Genomic DNA, 20,357 nt, shown 5'->3' with positions numbered 1-20,357 from the left:
CTCCTGTTTTGGGGAGTGTGGCTTGGTTAAGAAATTTTACCTCTACTTACAGTTTAGGGAATAGCCAACTCTCCCTTACTCTCTTTGGGTTGCCTGCATGCTTTCATCCCCCACCCCTCACCACTGACACCTTCAAAATTCAAGTCTAAAATCAATGCCCTTCTCAGTTATATGACGCAACACTGAAACCTGAGGGGTTTTTTTGTGCAAATATAAGTATGCACATGAACATGATAGAAAATATTCTGTAAACTATTGTATAACTGCTTATTTGGTCAATGAGAGGTAATGCAGTACAAGTTTAAATATACTCCAAGAAAGAGAAACTATGGCTGGTGTGGGTCTTGCGGGCTGTGTGGCCGTGGTCTGGAAGTCTTGTTTCCTAACGTTTCGCCAGCACCTGTGACCGGCATCTTCAGAGGGCAGGAGCACAGACAGGAGCAGTTCTCTCTGTGCCCAGGGTGATGTGACCCTTTTGTCACCCTGGGCACAGAGAGAACTGCTCCTGTCTGTGCTCCTGCACTCTGAAGATGCCGGTCACAGGTGCTGGCGAAACGTTAGGAAACAAGACTTCGAGACCACGGCCACACAGCCCGGAAGACCCACACCAGCCATCGTATGCCGGCCGTGAAAGCCTTCGACAATACAAAGAGAAACTATCATTGGAAAGACATCCTAGACTTCCTCCAAGGCATCTGCCATGGAGTAAAAAACTGCAAAATGATGAGCAATCAAAGCTGCCCAAAGAGGTGGTGCTTGGAACATACTTGTGCAAAAGGTGCATGGCTTCAACTGTGAGATAATGCACACCATCTTGCAGATTTTGAGCCCACCATGAAAGCTCTGCTCTTTCCCAGCAGAGAACTCCCTTCCCACAGGGCCAGTCTCAGTCTCTTTGTATTTATATATGTAAAAGCAAGTCAGAGTGATTTTAATCTGTCATCCAGTGGTCAAATCATTTGCTTTTCTATCAGAAATGAGAAGAGGGTGGGACGCACTGCCTTTTTCAACATGTATGCCTCCTGCAATCCACCCTCAGTGAACAAGAAAATACAGTTTCTCTCCTTACCTCATAACACATGCCAGGACTTGGTGTTTTCCTTTTATTATATTTAATGTCATGCTTAATCGTTATTGACCTGTCCATGATTTTTCAAGATTTTTTTAATAGCAGAAAGAAAAAAGCTAACAAATTAGACGATTATCATCTTCTACCAATGTTTACTACCATCTATACATTCTAAAATATTCAATATGTTAATATGAATAATTATTGCCCTATATAATGGTGAGAATGTGATTGTGTGTCACCTTCTTTGCACACACACACAGGCTTTGATGCTGAATTTGGACCAATCAACTGGAATATTCCATGACTGGCATTCAGTTTATAGAACACTCCTTCCATTAGAAAACAAATTTAATAAATTCTCTGTCTTCAAAATAGTCTCTTTCCCAGTCCTGTTCTAAGGAGGAACAACAAAATTGTTCCGTTCTCTGTCACAGACAATTTATTTCTTCTCATGTACATGTATGTTTATGTATGTGCATATATGTGTGCCTGTGTATGTATGTAGTACGCCCTCAAGAGTCACCCACAGGGAAGTCATAAAAGTCAAGATGGGGGCCACAACTGCATGATCAAAAGCCAATTCCCTTTTTACATATCACTCCTGTAAAAAAGTGGTAGGTCTGTCATTGTGAAATCATAGCCACTATCTCGACTTTCTAACCCCTCTTCCCCACTGACACCCCTGGGCACACTTCAAAAATGCTTTGGAAGAAGTGCCTTAGATTTTGTGCAAAAAGAGGTTCTAATTCAGTTCATCAAAAGTGTTTGTTTGTTTTTTTGAGGCTCACATGAAAGTCTTGCTTTAACAAGTCAACTCCTTTAAAGCAGCGACATCTTTTTTTTTCAGGCTCATGCAGAAGACTGAAAAAAGATGTGGATGTTTTAATTAGTAGCCCAATTAGTATGCTCAGGCAATCTCTGAAATACTTCTTCCAAAGCATTTTCAAAGCATACACAGCTCTAATATATATATACATGCAGAGAGATGTTTTCAACAAGGATATTTAATCACACAAACCACTCATGCGCACAGGAAGACAACTTGACAGTACAGATTAAAACCTCCCTCTGAACTGTGCTGATAATATGTATGTGATCCTCTAGTTCCACAGAGTAAACTATTTACAGGTAGTCTAAGCTGAAAGAATGCTCCATATGCCATACATATATATTACAGGGTCAACAATTATGGGAAGAAACATAGCTTAATAGTACAGCACATATCCTGCATATAGAAGATGTCCATGCATTTTTACTTCAAGCAGGGTTCCTCAGTGTTCCCACTGACAGTAATTGCTAAAAACTGATAACATAGTTTCCTGCCATGCAATGTGCTACAATTCATATATTGTTGTTAAAAACTTTCGATCCCTACAATCTCCCCCAAAGTCAGCTCAGACCACAACTTGATATGATCCCATACAATTTGCACCCCTCAGCTCCCCAAACCCTGAATTAAATTATTTGGGTAAAAACACAGTTCTTCTAACAGCAGGAAATTACCAAAACATCCAATAGGATCAAAATAGCATTATGTCATTATTATCGTGTGATAAATTACTAAATATAATAATTATTAATAGTAAAGGTACTAATGATTTGCCACTGTAACCATAGTTCAATAGCATACCTACTTCTCAAGCAGTCCAACTGGGAAAAGATCGTCTGTAGCTTGTTTGGAATTCACTGTGTGGTCTGGAAGATACTACTGGGAGCAACTAATCAAAGAGTGTCCCAAAAGTTTGTTTATATGTAGTTGATTGCTCCTGCAAGTAATCTGCAAACAAAGAATTTCCCAGCTGTACCATCAGAGAAAGGTCCAGATGATATGAAAGGATACATATTGTTCCTAGATCAGGGAGCTCTGCTCACGGTCATTCATGCCTTAGTAACCTCCCAACTGGACTACTGTAATGCGCTCTACATGGGGCTGCCCTCGAAGAGTATCCAGAAATTTCAGTTGGTACAAAATGCAGTGGCACAAGCAGTTATGTGTGCCTCTAGAACGGCGCACATTACACCTCTGCTCCACAAGCTGTATTGATTGCCAGTCTGCTTCTGGGTGCAATTCAAGGTGCTGGTTTTGACCTTTAAAGCCCTACATGGCATGGGGCTGGGTTATTTGAGGGACCACCTCTCCTCACTTATATCTGTCCATCCCGGCAGATCTGGCAGAAGAGGCATGCTATGGGTCCCATCTGCTAGGGAGCTACATTTGGCAGGACCCAGGAGTCAGGCCTTCTCTGCCATGGCACCTGCCTTATGGAACATCTTCGCCCACAAAGTGAGGTTGGCTCCATCTCTGTTGACTTTCCAGAAGTCCTTCAAAACCTAGTTATGCCATCAGGCCTGGGGACCCCAGGGAACCAGTGAGGTACTGAGATAGCTCCGTTGTTGTTGACATCTGCTGTCTTCTCTTAGCTTTTAACTGCAATTTTTAAAATTTTTCTGAATAATTGTTTTTTATGTGTTGTTTTATAGTTTTATTGTAGACTACGTAGTGTCACTTTTTCATAACATGAGTGGCCATATAAATTTAATGAATGAATGAATGAATGAATGAAAAAAAGAAATAAGCCATTCTTATGGCTTATCATGTCATCTGAATGAACCCACTCAGTTCTTTAGAATAAAGCTTCCTAAGAATTACATAAGATACAGTTAGATACTGTTAGCAGAAGAGATAAGTTTTAATCGTTGTAAAGGAGAAAGAAGATCCATTTTGCTAGTTCCTATTCTATAATCCACTTCGTATAATGCCTAAGTCAACCTGCCATTTGAATTCCTTGTTTCAAACCTCAATTTTGTCCAATATTTTTTGTTGAGAGATGAATGACATAAGGCACAACCTGGGTCTTTTCCTATTACAGCAAACAGCTATTGGTTGTGAATACAAAAGCAGCTCTCTATAGCTAAGTATTATAAAGTATGAATGGCGTGTGATATTCCTATCAAGGTAAGTGCAAATAAGAGGTTATATGCATGAACAAATGTGTTTCTCTAACCTTAATCTGTCTGCACCTGATTCTGAGTTTAGTATGATTCATTTGCTTAGCTGATTCATGGACATTTCAATCTTCAAGGCCTCCATCTCCAAGCTTCATGAGACCTACACTGCATGCAGCAATTTGAAGATTTACACAACTGCTTATTATTTATTCAGCTGCACTCCCAACATTGATTTATCAAAATATCAGATTGAAATGGTATCTCAAGTCATTTGACATTCACTGTAAGACTACCCAACCAATTATGCACACATTTTCAACATGCATTGGATGTCTTACATTAAAAAAACACAAATGAACGTATATGAGCATTGCAGTAGACTCTGTTAATATTGAGAGCTGTGATGTCCAAGGTGAAACATAAAGGGGAAATTCAGAAAGAAGACAAACCAGTGAGTGATGCATCACCAAAGCTTGCCATGCTTTGTATCACCTCTTTCCTCAACAGCTATTTGTTCATATCAACTAGTGGTTCCCAATCTTTTCTCCAAATGATTCATGAAGAATATTCAGCTCTGTTATGGAAAAGATCTTCACCCCTAATTTAGAAGGAGCACCTCCTCTGCTGACAATACATCTCCCAAAGTACATTGGTAAAAGGAACTGTGAAGATGTAGGCTAAAGTAAGAACAAGAACTGCAGTTGCCTTTTGCTATAGCAAAACAAAAGGCTAGATCTGAGCCTTTCTTGATACTATGAAGATTAAATAACCATGAAGTCTCATTACAGAGAAAGTAAATGCCAAGATTTAATCTAATTCAAAATATGACCAAATTAAAACATATGCCAGCAAATGCTACCTTCCTTTTATGTAACCAAGTTTGTCACTGCCAATCAGCCAGCAGCATGGCAATCCATCAACAAGGCTTCAACAGCCTTTAGATGTATCTGGGCCAGATCTCCATTAATAAGCCACACCATTGCCTACAAGAAAAAGGAGTCAAAGGATTATGCATGGAAATCTTCCTAAATCTATGAACTATGATGGATGTAGGGTGCAAATAAAGGCCAACTGTTTAAATTTTCAAAGACTAGAATCTGAACTTCAATTACATTAAGATGCAACTTCCCAACTGAAAGAGTGAATCATGGTAAAATAATTAGATTAATTTCTATGACTTGAAACAATAAGGTTGGACAGTATGAATACAGGTCCACTTCTTCAATACTAGAATGCATTATCTGACACATTGCAACCAATTATTTCTCATAGACACACTATGCTCACATATATTACAAAACAATCTCACTTCATCAAATCTGCTAAAATTTTTCTCCAAACGTCCTTTAGACATGTTAGTACTACTTCTTAAAGTCATAATACAGTGAGAAAGATGTAAAATGGCTACACAGGATCCTTCATGCATCAAAAATTCTGGTCTGGTAGAAATGACAAAATTATAGCTTCAAATCCTGTCCCTTTATCTCTTTGGTGTCCATGTGTTTAAATAACAAGATGGCCTTTTTTAAAAAAAAGTAATTTTCACAAAACACATTTTGATTACACAAATATCCAACAATTTTAACCATAAGAAATGTATAGATGTGAATAGATTTTTTTAAAAAATTCATTAAATTTGTTATGACTGTTCACTCCAATACACTCTGGGCGGCTTACAAAATCTAGTACATAGTTAAAACAATTAAAAACAGACAAAACAAGACTAAAAACAGCCACAATAAAAGATGACATGGCAGGGGCCGCCCCAGACATTAACCCTGGGAACAAATCCAACTTTTATGACAAACAGAAAGGAATGCGATAGCGCTGGCAATCATTAGGAGAATATCTCTCCATTGCTGATGGAAATCAGTGGAGTCAATGTGGACATCTGAGTGCATTCAGATGTACCAAACCAGAGAACCTATTTCCCCAGAAATATAGATTTTGATTCTTCTCAGATTCAGAATGCCAATGTATCTAAATTCTTGCCCCTGACGCACAGCTGATTTAGAATCTAAAGCTTCAATGAACATCTGGTTTAGAGTTCTCCACATCCATACGTACCTTTAACCAGGTGAATGATTATTCCTAACCGTTACTTAACACACATATGTGCAGAATTTTAAAACGTGGAAAAGTGCTGCAGAAAGAAAGGAGAAAGTAGCCTTATGACTCTACAAGAGGCCAGGAATATGCTACCATATTCAACAGCAAACAAGAAAGACAGGCATTTGAACAGCCATAAGTATTGTCTCATAGCAAGCTTACCGCTGCAATTATATACATCTGGATGCACTGCAAGCCTGAATAACACTATCATTAGGACAGTTAAGTGTTTCTGCTACAATCATCTGCATTGTATATAATCTCTGTATATTCTTGAGTAAGATCACTTAAACTGAGTTAATTTCTATAGAATTAGACGACACTGGTATTATGAGGCAGAATATAAAAACAATATATTAATACACTATTCCCACTGCCTCATTTTAGCACATAGGCCAACTTAATTGTTTATAATGAAATAGCTAGTTATGGCTGATGCCAATAGTGAGGGGAATAGTAATTAAAAGTAGCATATGTGTTTCAAAGCCATTTAATCTATAAAGCAGATATATAGGTAAAACCCAGCACTCTGATACTTATGCCTTTTTCACATATAGTAAATGGATGAGGAGAAATTTATTTAGTTTCCATTTAAGAAATAATCTAATTTTGATTTTCAAACCATTATGTGAACCAAAACTTACTTATCTGAAACCTGCAGTTCTCTGAATTTTGCAATGCAGTTTGCCAGTTATGAACAAGGTATGGAGAATATGCAAAAGCATGGTTTCTGGAATTCTTTCGAATACCCAAATGTCTGTGTCTCCATGTGCCCTGGGAAGCATGGGGTATACTACATACACTTGTGAGTCCCAGGACACTTGTGAGTCCCAGAACCAGGAGGGAGGACAGCTTAGAATGGAGCAATTGCAAACATCTCAGGCCACTGCCCAACTGCCTTTCCTATAAAAATATACTGAAGGATTTTTTTTTCCTCCTGATCTGGCCCATTTTTTTAACTTTCATTTTTATTTTTAACTTTTAACTTTTTAAACTCAATCTTCCTTTTATCAGCTTCTTCCACTATACCAAGTCTGGCCCAGGTCTGTTCAGTTTTCTAAGAGTTATCTAGTTGACAGATAGATGGATAGAGTCCCAACCACCTTTACGTAATTCCTTTCCAACATTCCACCAGATAGGAAAAAATAAAAATGCATGCTATGGGAAAATCTGTACAAAAATGTGTATGTTCAGGAAAAAAGTGCACAAAAATATATGTTAAGACAAACAGGAAAGCTGTGCGCATTAGACAAAACTGCAAACTAAAATTCATACATCTGGGAAGCATGCACCAAAGTCTACAGCAAATTAGTGCTGGCTTTAAAAAAAAAACACCTCAAATTCAATTAATTAACTGAATTTGAATTAATTAATTGAAGTAATTAATTGAATTTTATATACCGTATATACTCACAGATAGGCAACGAATTTTAGGTGCCAAAATATACCCAAAAAATTTAGTTCTGCTTATGCACGGATGGGCTTACCTGTGAGGATATATGGCAGTACTATTTTAAAGTAGCTACTTTAAAATATAGCCATAGATCCCGTATGTACCGGCATATAAACCCATCTGCAGCTAAGCAGACCCTCAAATTTTTAAACCAAAATACCATGAAAAATGTGGGTCGGCTTATCTGCGGGTGGTGCATTTGCCATGGTATTTTGGTTAAAAATTTGAGGGTTGGCTTATCCGCATATACAGTATTCATAAAAATAAGAAACTGTAACCTGTATCCCACAAAACAACAAGAAGCACAGCTTGCTTCTCTTGTCTAACATGCTTTCATTTAAATGGATAAACTGAGAAAATACCAACTACAATGAAGCCCCTCAGTGTCCAAAGCCAATAGAGTTAAAGATGCTCTGCAAACACGTGTGGTCTGGAATTCAGTGAGAAGTGACTGTTCATTCCACCTCTCAATCGTTTCCCTGATTTCAAGGACTTTACACAGAAAATATGCTGATGAACTATGAACTCTGCCTATGGTAATTGCTCGCGAAATGGAGTTGGGGGGTAACCAGTGGGATGCGGCATGCTAGTCTTCCTTTTTTCACCATAGGCTGAAGTATCATTAGTGCAAGTTACATACATAGTACAATACAACAGAAGATTATATCACTGACACCTGCTTGTGGCTAGTCTACTTTTGTACTATGAACATAAATCTGCCAGGAGCATGTAAGACAGAAGCAACTAATTAGCCAATTTCACTTCTCCCACACACAATGAGCGAAGAGCCTTCAATTAAAAGAGCACAGATGATCATTTCAAACTGAGGCTGTTAACCTGGAATTGTCTCTGTAGCATTCAGATGCCAGACCAAGGAGATATTTTTGTGATATGGGACATCATTTTAGTTTGATTATACTTCTGATTTTTGTCCTTTTATTTCAAAGAAAGCACAAGAGGCCCCAATACAGCCCCCTTCTTTAAAGCCTTCCATGTGGAACAAATTTGGGGAAGGAAGCGGTTTTAGGGAAGGGAATTCTAAATTATCCGCTTCCATGTGCTGTGATTATAATCCAGATCAGAGCCCCACATACTTACTTTCAAATAAATAAAAATAAGAGGATGGCAGCATACTTCATAATTATGGTAATGTGCAGTTTGGCTCTCGGCCATAAAAGCTTTCTGAATGATCTTAGGGTAGTTACCGTGTCTTAGCCTAACTTACCACAGGATAGTTGTGAGAATAAAAATTGAGGGCTAAGTCACAGTACGCATACCCCTTGTGTACTTGAAAAGTGCTATTAAAGACCTTGGTCATATTTTCCAAAGGTGGGATATACGCAATTCCTTCAGTCTGTCCTCCTTACATTTCCAGTCCCTGGTAATGTTCACTACACTGTTCCACTTTCTCTGAGCCTTTCTTAAAAGGTGGTGCCCTGAACTGGACATAATACTGGAGATGGGGTCTGATTAATGCAGCCTTGACTACTGTGGATTATTTCTCAGCTATCAAGGATTACAGCTGCTAAGATTAAAACATTTGTTTTATGTGGTAAACAACTCCTAGGATAGTGAAACATTCTAGGTCAACCTTCTCCAACCTGATGCTCTCCTGGTTGGAAATTATGGCAGATGAAATCCAACATATCTGGAGAGTATCCAGTTGAAAAAGTTTGTTCTAGGCTCTGAGCTGGTATTGTCCACCCTGACTGGTCACTGGGTCTTTCTAGATAGAAAGGGCTCTGAAATACTTTGTGTTTAGGATGAGACTATCCTGAAGTTCTGACTTATTTTGGTGTGTTCATTAATTGGTAGTTTTGTCCACTGGCTTTAATTTCCTAGGACAATTCTTGACTCTCATCTTGTTCTTGTCTACAGCTCAGCCTGATATTACCAACCAACCCACCCCATGTTCCATACTCCCTTTAGCCTGACTAGTTCCCAGTTCACAGCCCTAGTTCAGTGCTTTTTCAGCCACCTGCTCTAAACCTGCCTACCACTGCAGAAACTCAAGACAGTTCTTTCCATCGCATCTAGCAACATGCCTTCCCCTGCCCTCTACTGAAGATGACAGGATGGCTTGTCTAACTCCCAAATGTTAATATGGGGTCCCCAAATCCATAATGGTACACAATGTAAATGACTGTCTCTGGGTAGACAGCAATAATAATTGGTGGTCATATGTGAGAAAAGGTTAATCCATGCCACTGAGTTAACAATCACTCATGCAATGCACATGTATTGTACTTAATTTGGAGGAAAAATAACAATTCTAAATATCAAACAGCTTCTTTTCACAGCAACCTGTGACAATGTTTATCTCTAGCTTCCAGTACATGCATGTGATTTTGTTTGTCTCTCTAGCAGTTGAATTGTTTAAATGGCTAAAATAAACACTCATAGAGCAGGGGCTGCAGTGTAATCCTCTTTTTGATACTTACCTCTCCACCACTATCTTTGTTTCTTCGTGTGTGTGTGTGTGTGTGTGTGTGTATGTGTGTGTGTGTGTGTGTTCTGTTTCTCCTCTCCCCACTAATAGGGTCTCACATCCTCAACAGATATTGGAGCTATCACCTAGGAATTCCTATACTGGCTAATTATTCTGGGAATTATAGTCCAAGACATAGTGAGGGTACTTTGTTGTGGAAAGCTGTTCTAGTTCATGAAGCAGAGACTACTACTTTGGTGAACTGAATAAAAAGTGACTTTCTGTTGTATCTTCTACAGTCTTTGCAGCAATTAGCACAGCTGTCTAATGAATTTCCACTACTGGTTTCATAAGCATTCGTAACTCTGAATGTTGCTCTCTCATTCTATTGCTGTGAGCTGCGGGCTAACATTGGTACACTGCACCAAACACAGATGTGATGCAATCCTTCCCCACAGGTTTCACTTTCTAAGCACCTAAGCCCATAATCAGAAGAGTCAAATGGCCCTGAATTTGCTAGGCTGTGCCATTTCCACCTGCAAGTAAGGAATTAGGAGGGGGAGGGGGAAAATATTTTTGAAGATACCCCTACATTAAAAACACCTTGTACTAAAATGCCAGTAAAAACGCTAGGCTAGAATCCTTTTTCTTATCAAACTGATTTTGATTTTACAAGCAGTTATTTCACATGGAAGAGCATCCAAGCATGTAAAATGTAATTCCAAAAATCTATCCTATGTGACAATCTGAATTGTATTTCAGAATGTTACAGAGAAAAAGCATAACAGCTGGGGAGCAAAACTAACAAGAGCCCAAGTCCACATTCTTATTATAAGGACCAGATTTGAAATCTGGACTACAATTTAAAACAAAATCCTAAAAACTTCATAAATTCAGAGTTTTGACTACTAGATATGCACATATTTATTAATGTTTTTGTCACAACTTTTGCCTCAAAAAAGTCAAGTTCTCTTGTTTGGTGTTTGCATCAGCCAGGCCTCTGGTCTCTTTCAGGACTCTATGTCATTTCCCTCACAATAAACAGCATGTCATGTGTTTCAGTGCTATCTTATTTTAAGTTTTTAAACTTATTTTGCACCACTTTTTTAGGTTCTTTGGCTCTCTGTCCAAAAAAAAAAAAAACCCCCACAAAAAAACCCTTACTAGCCACATTAGTATATAATAGAAATAAAATATAAGTATTGCGGGAAAGAATTGCAGCAAAAAAAATTCTTTGATTTTGAAAAGTCACTGAATTTTTAGCATGAACAGCATGATCTTTTTACATTAAAGACATTGCTTTACCATATATGTTAAGAAATCTATCCTTTTGGAATTAAAATAAGGCCCAGAAAATAAAAAAAATTAAAAAATCAAAACAATTTACAAAAGAGATGGGGAGGGAGGGAGAGAGGGGGAGAGAGAGAGAGGAGAGAGAGAGAGAGAAAGAGAAAGAAAAATAGCTGAGGATATGACCAAAGATTAAGAAATTGTGTATGGTGCACAGATAGTACCTGGAGGAAAATAAATTTTATTGCAAACTGCTTTCAGATTTTTTTAAAATGGGAAGCTGCATACATATGGTATAAATAAATAAATAATAAACAAAATCAGCTTCCACAATATGCATTCATGAACACTCTTTTTTAAATAATTTAAAAACAAAATCAGACCATTCTGTACAGAGAAGTGGATACACCTATCACCAACTATTGGCAACAGCAGCTAGAAACTTCCATATGCAAAGACATTATGTCTTCCAAGTACTAAATCTGAGGAACAACAGTAACAAAGGGCTAAAGCCTTCATGCCAGCTTACAGACTTCCCAACACCATCTGACTCGATATTTGTGGAAAGGACCTTCAGCCTGATCCAGCAGCTTCCTATGTCTTATGACTGAAAGGAAGGTGGGGGAAAACTAAATGGAAGAGCATCTCAAAAATCTTCAGTTCAGTGACTTCCATCCTCCATTAAGGCTGGGAAATGCTTCTGACTGAAATCCTGGATAACTGTTTCAAAACAACATACACATTATGTGGACTTTTATTTCACAGCTTCCTAACTCCTTAAGGAAGGAATCCATCTGGATAAAGTACAGAAACGTATACCATCATGAGACCTACCTGGAATCTGTATGGATTTCTATTTGTAGATGATTTTGGTTAAAATGAAATCTTTCAGTTCACAATTATTTCATCAGCTCATTATCACAAGCAGTGCTTTTCTTGAACATTCTTATTTCTGAAAAGCACATTTCATAAATTAAACAAATCAGCAACTATAGATAACATATGGAATAAAATGGGAAACTTTCTTAAAATCAGTCTACTTTCTTGATTCTATCCAAAACACCTACAAAAGAAATGTGACCATTGGGCTATCACTATAGTATAGGTATGTGCACCATTATGTACAATTATTTGCTAGCACAGCAAAACATAGGATTTATGCTCTAATATTTTCATGTGGTTCCATCCATAATTTTCACTGAGTTTCTGTTCACCTATCTGGCTGCATATACTGAAACACTGCAAAATGTTGTAAACACAAGCATTCGTGAGGACAGCCAGAGTAGTTTTGGTGAGAGAGAATCCCATAGCACACAATTATTGCTCCACCGTCATGATAAAGACTTGTCTGTTGGCTTCTTGTAATTTTAGAAATTCCAAACACCATGGTCAGAAAATAAGCTGGCCGACCAAATGTGCATAATATTGTGGTCCAGGTTTCAAGATTTCCAAGTCTTGATCTCCAGATTATGCGAACTTTATGAGTTCATCAAATTATCCCTTTTTTTTCTTCTATACTCTATACTCTACGCTAATGTCACCCCTGAAGAACCCTGTGTATCTTAAACGTTTCTTCATAATTGTGTACATATTTGATTTATCCAGTTACATTGCTTAACTGTGAATTCTGATTTTTTTTGTACACCAGCACAGCTTCCTTTTTATTACTTTGTATATATACTTTGAAGCAAATGGAATAAGAAAGTTTTCCATGACACAAAAAATGAAAGAATTAAAAGTGGGAAAGACTGTTCCCTAATAAAAAAAGTCAAATACTAATTAGTCCTAGGAAGAAAAACAGTGAATTTCAGATCATTCATTAGGATTACAAAACACATACAGTCTAGGAATTATTACTCTTGTCAAAAAAATAACCAATTATGATACCACCATACAGAGGGGGGTTTGAAGCTTGCTACATTTGGAAAGAAAAAGGAAATGTAGTCATAAGGAGACTACCAGTTCATACCAAGTGCACCTACGGGAACCCAGTCACATAGGGTTCTGCCAGGATGCAGTTTTGAGAGAAGCAGGTTAAAATAAGCATGAACATTCAAATGTGCTTGCAGGTGCCCTTTGAAATGTATTGCCCAGGAACTAATACACTATACATTTTTGTCCTACCTCCCAGAAAAAGAAGAAAGTTAGAAACGTTTCAGCCAAACCCAGTGCTCAACTTCATTTGGTTACCCCAGGGACAGGAAACTTGGTTTGGTGTGTTTGGGATGGGGGGGGGGCAGGTTGGCAAAGGAAGCAACATTCATAAATCACTCAGGAAAAAAAAGTCTAGGAACATGGCAATGAGTTTGAGAAAAGTAACTACAGTCTCTCTGAGGACAGTTCTTAAGCTATTTCTGTTTTTCCCTCTTCAAACCTAAAGAATCAGTTATCTTTGAACAGCTTGCTCTTCACATGAATTGACAGATTTATTTTCAATAAATAAGGGAAATTTATCTATTTTTCCTTTACTGTTAATCTACGCACAAAGAAATAATAAACAGAGCTTGTCTAACCAAAATGCAATGGCTGCAGTCCTCAGAATTCAATTAAGCTCAAATAATTAATGCTTCTGCCATATTCAATTACTTTTACCCATTTGAGGCACTGATGTTTTCCTCCTTTATTCTTTTAATCTTTATTTCTCTTATTTATTTTTTTCTAAATTTGTTTTAAAGTGCTGGTTGAGGGAAAGAATAAAATATAAATATGAACACAGTTTGCAGTTCAAATGTTATAGTCTCCTTTTAGCTGACATAGCATGTCAATTGTTATGTGCCTTTGATTAAAATAACATTTTAAATGCTTTGAACAAATATATCTCCTCCATTCTTCTATTATTTTACATATTTCTTAGTAGAATAAAGAAGTTTTCATTCTTCCTGTCGTAGCACAGAAAAGCCTAAGAACATCTTTTGTCATATAAAAAGTAAAAATATTACAGGCTGCTGATTACCAAAAAAACAGGAGGAGGTAGGAAAGCGAGGGTGGGGGACAGAGAGAGAGAGTGCACTGCCTTAGAGATTAAGTTTCCCTTTTATGAAATCGTATTTAGTCTCTTTCTTTTTTTTAACAAATCTAACAACAATGCTCTACAGACTCTCACTGGGAAATACCTTTAGTGTTAAATACAGATTCTGATTTTCTTGGCTAATGCAGAAAGCCTTTCTATTGAAAAATAAATAAGGGGTTTGGTATATCCCACTAAAGCCTTTTCAGTGAATGACTTTTGTAGGGGGGTTTTTCATGGCTATCCTCCATGGCTGTAATATGAAGCTTTTATCCTACTATTAAAAACTATCCTATGCTGTTTAAAAAAGAAAAGAAAGAAGAGAAAGAAAAAGAGAAAAAGAGAAAAAGGAAAAGGAAAAAGAAAAGGAGTGGAAGGTGAGCAAAAACCTTTAACTAAAATAAGAAGACACTACCAACCATTTTAGAGATTTGACACTAATTTTAATGCCATCTTTTACCAAAGGATTTTCAATCCTGGATAGAGAAAAACCAAAATCAAATGAACCACATATTTTATTTTATTTTATTTTATTTTATTTTATGTTATTTTATTTTATTTATTTTATTTTCAGATTCAAAATCTCCATTATTTCAAATTGATCCTTGGTTTAGCTTGGAAAAAAATTAAGACCTCCAGTTCTGCTCTTTTTTTATGGTATGCTTATTATCATTCTTATTCCTTTTGCCTATTTGTGAACAGTTGTGGTTTTTTTTAACTTGCAGACTTGCCATGCTGAAAGTGAAAGTGTGCTGAAGATAATCAAAATAAAAGGCAGCCTCGTAAAACTAGAGTGGGATGGAGAACATAGCTACCAAAACATAATTGCAAGCCAAAGGCCTGGAGAACGTAAAAGAGTAATGATTGCCAAGATTCATATAGATGTTTATCACAAGGATCAATGCAGATGAGTCTGCATGTGGACACATATACCACACAGAGGTTAATGGCCTCCAAGTGCAACCATCTTACTTTTTTCCCATGGAAATGAACAGCAAGTATTCATGTTTATTACAAGAAAGCAAAGGATTACAAAGGAGGGTCAATATGGTATGGTTGTTAAGCAACTGGACTGGGACCAAGGAGATCAGATTCAAATCCTCACTTAACCAAGGAGCTCACTGGATAACTGTATACCTGTCACTAACCTTCAAGTTTGTTGTTGAAAGGATAAAAGGAGGGATAATTAGCATTTGCATGGCCTTATGTTCCTACAGAAAAGGCAGGACATAAATGCAATACAAAAATCAATAAGGGACACCATCGAAGCAAGGTTTAAATTTGGTTTTCATGATCTCCTGCCATTAAGAGCCAAACCAGCTCTTATCTCCACTTCTCCTCAGAGTTTTCCTTCTTATAAGGTGTGAAAAGGTGAAGCTAAAGGTAAATCTTTGCATTTAACATGCTTCTTAAAAGAATACAAATGGCTGTTTCTGGGAGGAGCTGGTAATTACTGGAATCATGGCAGATTCTAGTAAGAAAAAGGAATTTAACTATTTTCTTCCATACTACTTCTGCTGAGAATCACTCTCTAAAAGCTAATATTTGCATTGGAAGGAAAATATCCACTGGCACCAAAGAGGAATTCCTCATAATCCAAGTTGCAAATTCAAAAGAATTATTTTTCACAGCATAACAAAAGATAAACCCTTAACTGTTTCCCATTTCTGAGATTCTGCTACTAGCATTACTGACCTATGGCTGCTATTTCTGTATTTTTTAAAAAAAACTATGCACAGTAAACACAAATAAGCATTTACTGTCACTCAAAGGCCCAATAATAAGCTTTTGTTGGGGAGGGGTGTATGAACAGATGTTTGGGCTTGGAAGCTGAAGAGGGTTAGGCCTGGTTAGTACTTGGATAGAGACCTTCAGAGAATACCAGGGCTATCCTGGGAAGACAAGAAAACATCCTGGAAGAAGGCAATCTCAAACTAGTTTTATTATGTTGCCAAGAAAACTCCATGGATGTGTTCTTTAAGTCACCAGGAGGAGCAAGTTCAACTCAAAGGAAACTTTTCTTTATGCCATTTTTGATGGACAAACCACAGGGCATATTTGACAAAGGAATTCTGCTGCATATTCAACAGGCATCTCTTACTCTAAAAAGCTGGGATATGGTCCAAAACTGAACTTACCATATAGGAAAAAAATAATCTTTAAAAATGCAAAGTGTAAATCTACAGATATAAATAACTTAGCAAATTTGAAAGTGAATCCAGCAGCCACTCTGTGATTTGTCAGGACTGAAAGTTAATGGCAAATTTATGCAATTCTTTCACCAATCTTATTACACAGATCTTGTCCAGGTAAAGGTTTTGGTGGTGGTTTTGTGTGTGTATGTGTGTGTGTGTGCTTTGAGTCAATCTTAACTCCTGATGACTATATGGCCAAGTCCCTGCAGTTTTCTTGGCAACATTTTCAGAAGTGGTTTGTCATTGCCTCCTTACTAACGCTAAGGAAACACTGGCCCCAAATCATCCAGCTGCCTCCCATACCCAAGGCAAGACTAGAACTCACATCTCTCCACTTCCAGTCCAGTGCCTTGGTGTAGTGGTTAAAGGCATTGGGTTATTATCTGGAAGATCATGAGTTCTAGTCCTGTCTTAGTCATGAAGCCAGTTGGGTGATTTCGAACCTGTCACTCTCTCTCAGCCCTAGGAAGAAGGCAACAGCAAACTACTCCCGAAAATGTTGCCAAGAAAACTGCAGGGACTTTTTCATGTAGTTGCCAGGACTCAAGACTGGCTCAAAGGGACACCTTTACATGTAAAGGTAGAGTTATATTATGTTATCTTCCAATGAAGTTGTCATAAGTTCCAGCTTTAATACAGCAGCTTCAGTGTCTTATGCTTTGGTGTTAAGAAGTCTAACTTAAGACTCACCATAAGTGAAAATGTGGGATATGCATTTTATACAGGTAAATAATTTTCATAAAACAGACTTACAAATATAGGAATCTTTTTTATATGAAGTCAGATCTAGTTCAATAGATATCAGTACTGGGTAGCAACAATTTTCCATGGTTTCAGACAAGAGTCTTTTCCAGTCCTATCTCAAAACACTAGGGAAACCTTCCTTTCGATACATCTGGGTCTAGGAATTATCAGGAGAAAGTATGCTAAAGCCAAATCAATGGAAGAACAAAAGGCTAGACATTTCTAAAAACACAAACAAATCTAACACAAAAGCCATTGCCTCTCTGCCAGTCAGTCTAGGGTTCTCCAGAAGTTCCTGAGCTACAGGTCTCATGTCTATAACTCCCAGCAGCCCTAAACTGGCATTGTTCAGCAGCATCTGAAGGACAACATGGTTCCTACCCTGCTAGAAACAATTCATTCAGCTGCAGTCTTTGTTCTAATTGTTAAAATAAGATTCAATTAATTTCAGCTTGACTAGTGGCCAAGCATGTTTATGATAACCATCCTGGGCTTAAAAGGAAAAAAAAAAAAAAGCAAGACAATTTCTCCTAGCAAGTCAGCCTCTTTCTGTAATGCCCCTTTAATAATGTGGTGATCTGCTGAGTAAGTGCAGGCTCTGAACACAGCCTTAGCAAGGCCTTCATGTGCACATGGACTTTCACAAGAGTGTCCAAAGACTGTTTAAATAAAAATACAGTGTTCTTATCAACTTCTAATCTCAGACAGGTTCACATTCCATTTTATTCTTTACTAGCAAAAAATAATTTCAGAAATAAAGCATGTATAAATATTTATACAATCCTGTTTTCTTTTTTCTTAGAAATGTTTGGGACACCTAAACATCAGGAGCCGCAAGCCCACCCAAAAGCTAGGAAGCCAATGAGATCAGTTCTACGTAAGGCAGAAGCACCAAACACATCCAACTGGCAAACTTCCTGATTTAGTTTTGTACTCTTCTGTCTACAACACAAGACTAACCATGTGGTGGAGAATAGCAGATTTGTATGGGTAAAAATCTATAGAATTTTCTCTTCAAAATTGCTAAGCCTCTCACAGGAACAATAGCCTAACCGAGGAGAAGAGGAGGATTATGAAAATTAAACTTGCTTTATATTTGTTTGGCCTAAATATCCTTTTCTTCAGAAATATATTGTATTCCCATTGAAATCAACTTCCCTGTTCTCCCACTGTTCCACAGGAATTCTGGAAAGCATACACTAAATGTATCTAAATTAAACTAATTTAAAATTCAATCAAGTCTTGTCTTCTTATAAGGTCCTGATATGCATCTGTGTGGGCACTGTGTATTGATATTTGCCAAAGAAATAGCTAAGCAAAATTAAGCTATGGGGAGGTTATCTCTTGTAGATTTTCAAGCAGTGCTGAGCAATCTGATGCCTTAGGATCAGGTATGGCCCCTCAACATATTTTCTGCTATCAACAGAGCCTCTTGCAATCCTAACTACACCAAATCAGTGGCAATTTCCATCACTGTTCGGTAGGAAATGCACAAAAACTGTGCCATATTCCCTAAAATAGGCTCAACGTGGTTATAAAAAGCAAAAAAAAAAAACCCTTGAAGCCCAAAGAAAAAAAGAGAAATGACTGACCCCACATATGTGAGGTCTCCACCTAACTATGCATCATTGCAGCTCTCTCTACCTTTTGGAAATATTAAGTGTACCCTTTGGCTAACATTCTTTCAAAGCTAAAACTTAGACAACTATCATAATGACGACACCATTCTCATTGTAAAGATATGCAAGTTCAAATAAGAGTTCTAAAAATTAATTTCTAGTATCTTTTTGTCTTTTTTATGTCTGCAAAATTTGAAATTATGGATCTGCGCTATCAGTCCTTAGTACCTTAAGTGCCCATGCCAATCCACAGAGCTGAGAATTATCCATAGGAAGCCTTAGTGAATTATTCAGTGCAAGCAAAGTTGGAACAGGGAGATGACTCAAATGAAGATATCTGACTTCCCAAACTGGAGCATCATAATAACCTGTTATATGGACATCTAACACAACATAGACTAGAAGTTATCACTCAAAACAAACAAATCTACAAAGGGCACTCCACAATCCAAGGATCCAACTAAACCCTCTACAAACTGGGATCAACTGGATTCTGAGGTTTAGAATCAAGAGGATCCTCAAAGTCTGTTACGGCCTTATACATTGCTCACAGGCAATCTTATATTTTTCAGTCTGCCAAGAAGCCTGTCTTTCATTTTTAGAGAAAAGAGGTGGGACAAGGAAAGAGGCTACCTCTGCAGATGAATGAACATAAAACATGCTGTACCTGCAATGTTCTCCTGCTTGGGGCAAATTCCTTTTGTAGGCGTGAGAACACGGTCTTCTTCATCGGGTGTGACTTGGATCCCGATTTCCACTGGCTCTGACACTTTCCTGAGCTCGGAGCGTGATGGAGGGGGAGGACTGCTCTTATCCACGTTCTTTTCATAGCAGGCACCACCAGCGCCATGGCACTGTTTCTTCTTGTGCTCTATAAAAACCAAGATGTCTCCCAGGGGAAAGTTCATCTGACACTGTCCACAGGTTAATAGGTCAGGGTCTGTTCCACCCACTGCAATGCTGAGCCCAATCGGCTCTCCTAGTGCTAGGCTCTCATCCTCGTGGGTGATGATGGCAGCGTCCACGTGGTCAGCCTCTGCTTCATTTGGCAAGCAGAAAAAGGTGAGGGTCAGGGAGAAAGGGAAAAAGAAAAAAAAAAGAAGGGAAAATAATTGAGAGCAATTGGTTTAAATATTCATATAGTTGTATTTTTTTTCTCTATTTCCCACCCTGCTTGTCTCCACAAGTGATTTGAGTACATTTTCCAACCAAGTCTGTCTACAAAACAAAATAATAAGCATATCTAATGCAGCTTTTCTGAATCAGCCATCAAACCCCGCAGCAATGGATTAATAACAATAGAGAGTAGACCTGTTACAGTCACCTCCAGAACCAAAACTAGTAGGATCCATTGGACAGAGCAACAGACTTACATCAAGTTCCAACAGCTGATCTATAATCCAGTTAAGCAACTGTAACCAAATATCTGTTTCCTTTATAAAGCAAGAAACAATACTGAACCATTTGGACTGCAGAAACACACCATTGAAA

The 20,357-nt window shown here is 37.8% G+C and overlaps 1 protein-coding gene and 1 long non-coding RNA gene across 5 annotated transcripts in view; one reads left to right on the top strand and one right to left on the bottom strand.

The window, feature by feature from the left end:
• The window catches only part of BCL11B (BCL11 transcription factor B), a 155,898-nt gene that overhangs the window by 117,886 nt on the left and 17,655 nt on the right, over positions 1 to 20,357 (bottom strand). For 2 of the 4 annotated variants that reach the window (XM_088149864.1, XM_088149866.1), the window contains exon 2: positions 19,534 to 19,905. In XM_088149864.1, coding sequence (XP_088005990.1) covers positions 19,534 to 19,905 — 372 coding nt within the window. The remainder of the gene's footprint in view (positions 1 to 19,533; positions 19,906 to 20,357) is intronic. The other 2 variants (XM_088149865.1, XM_088149867.1) reach the window with 1 other exon arrangement.
• Positions 14,545 to 18,406, top strand: LOC148214706 (uncharacterized). The gene is made up of 3 exons (XR_015797692.1): positions 14,545 to 14,685; positions 15,034 to 15,250; positions 18,050 to 18,406. It is a non-coding gene; the product is annotated as an uncharacterized LOC148214706 (long non-coding RNA).

Source organism: Python bivittatus, unplaced genomic scaffold (assembly GCF_059951505.1).
Source record: "Python bivittatus isolate LINGU-HERP-01145 unplaced genomic scaffold, Pbiv_v1 ctg000580_np1212, whole genome shotgun sequence".
Taxonomy (NCBI): Eukaryota; Metazoa; Chordata; class Lepidosauria; order Squamata; family Pythonidae; genus Python; species Python bivittatus.
This window is presented reverse-complemented; position numbering and strand designations above follow the sequence as displayed.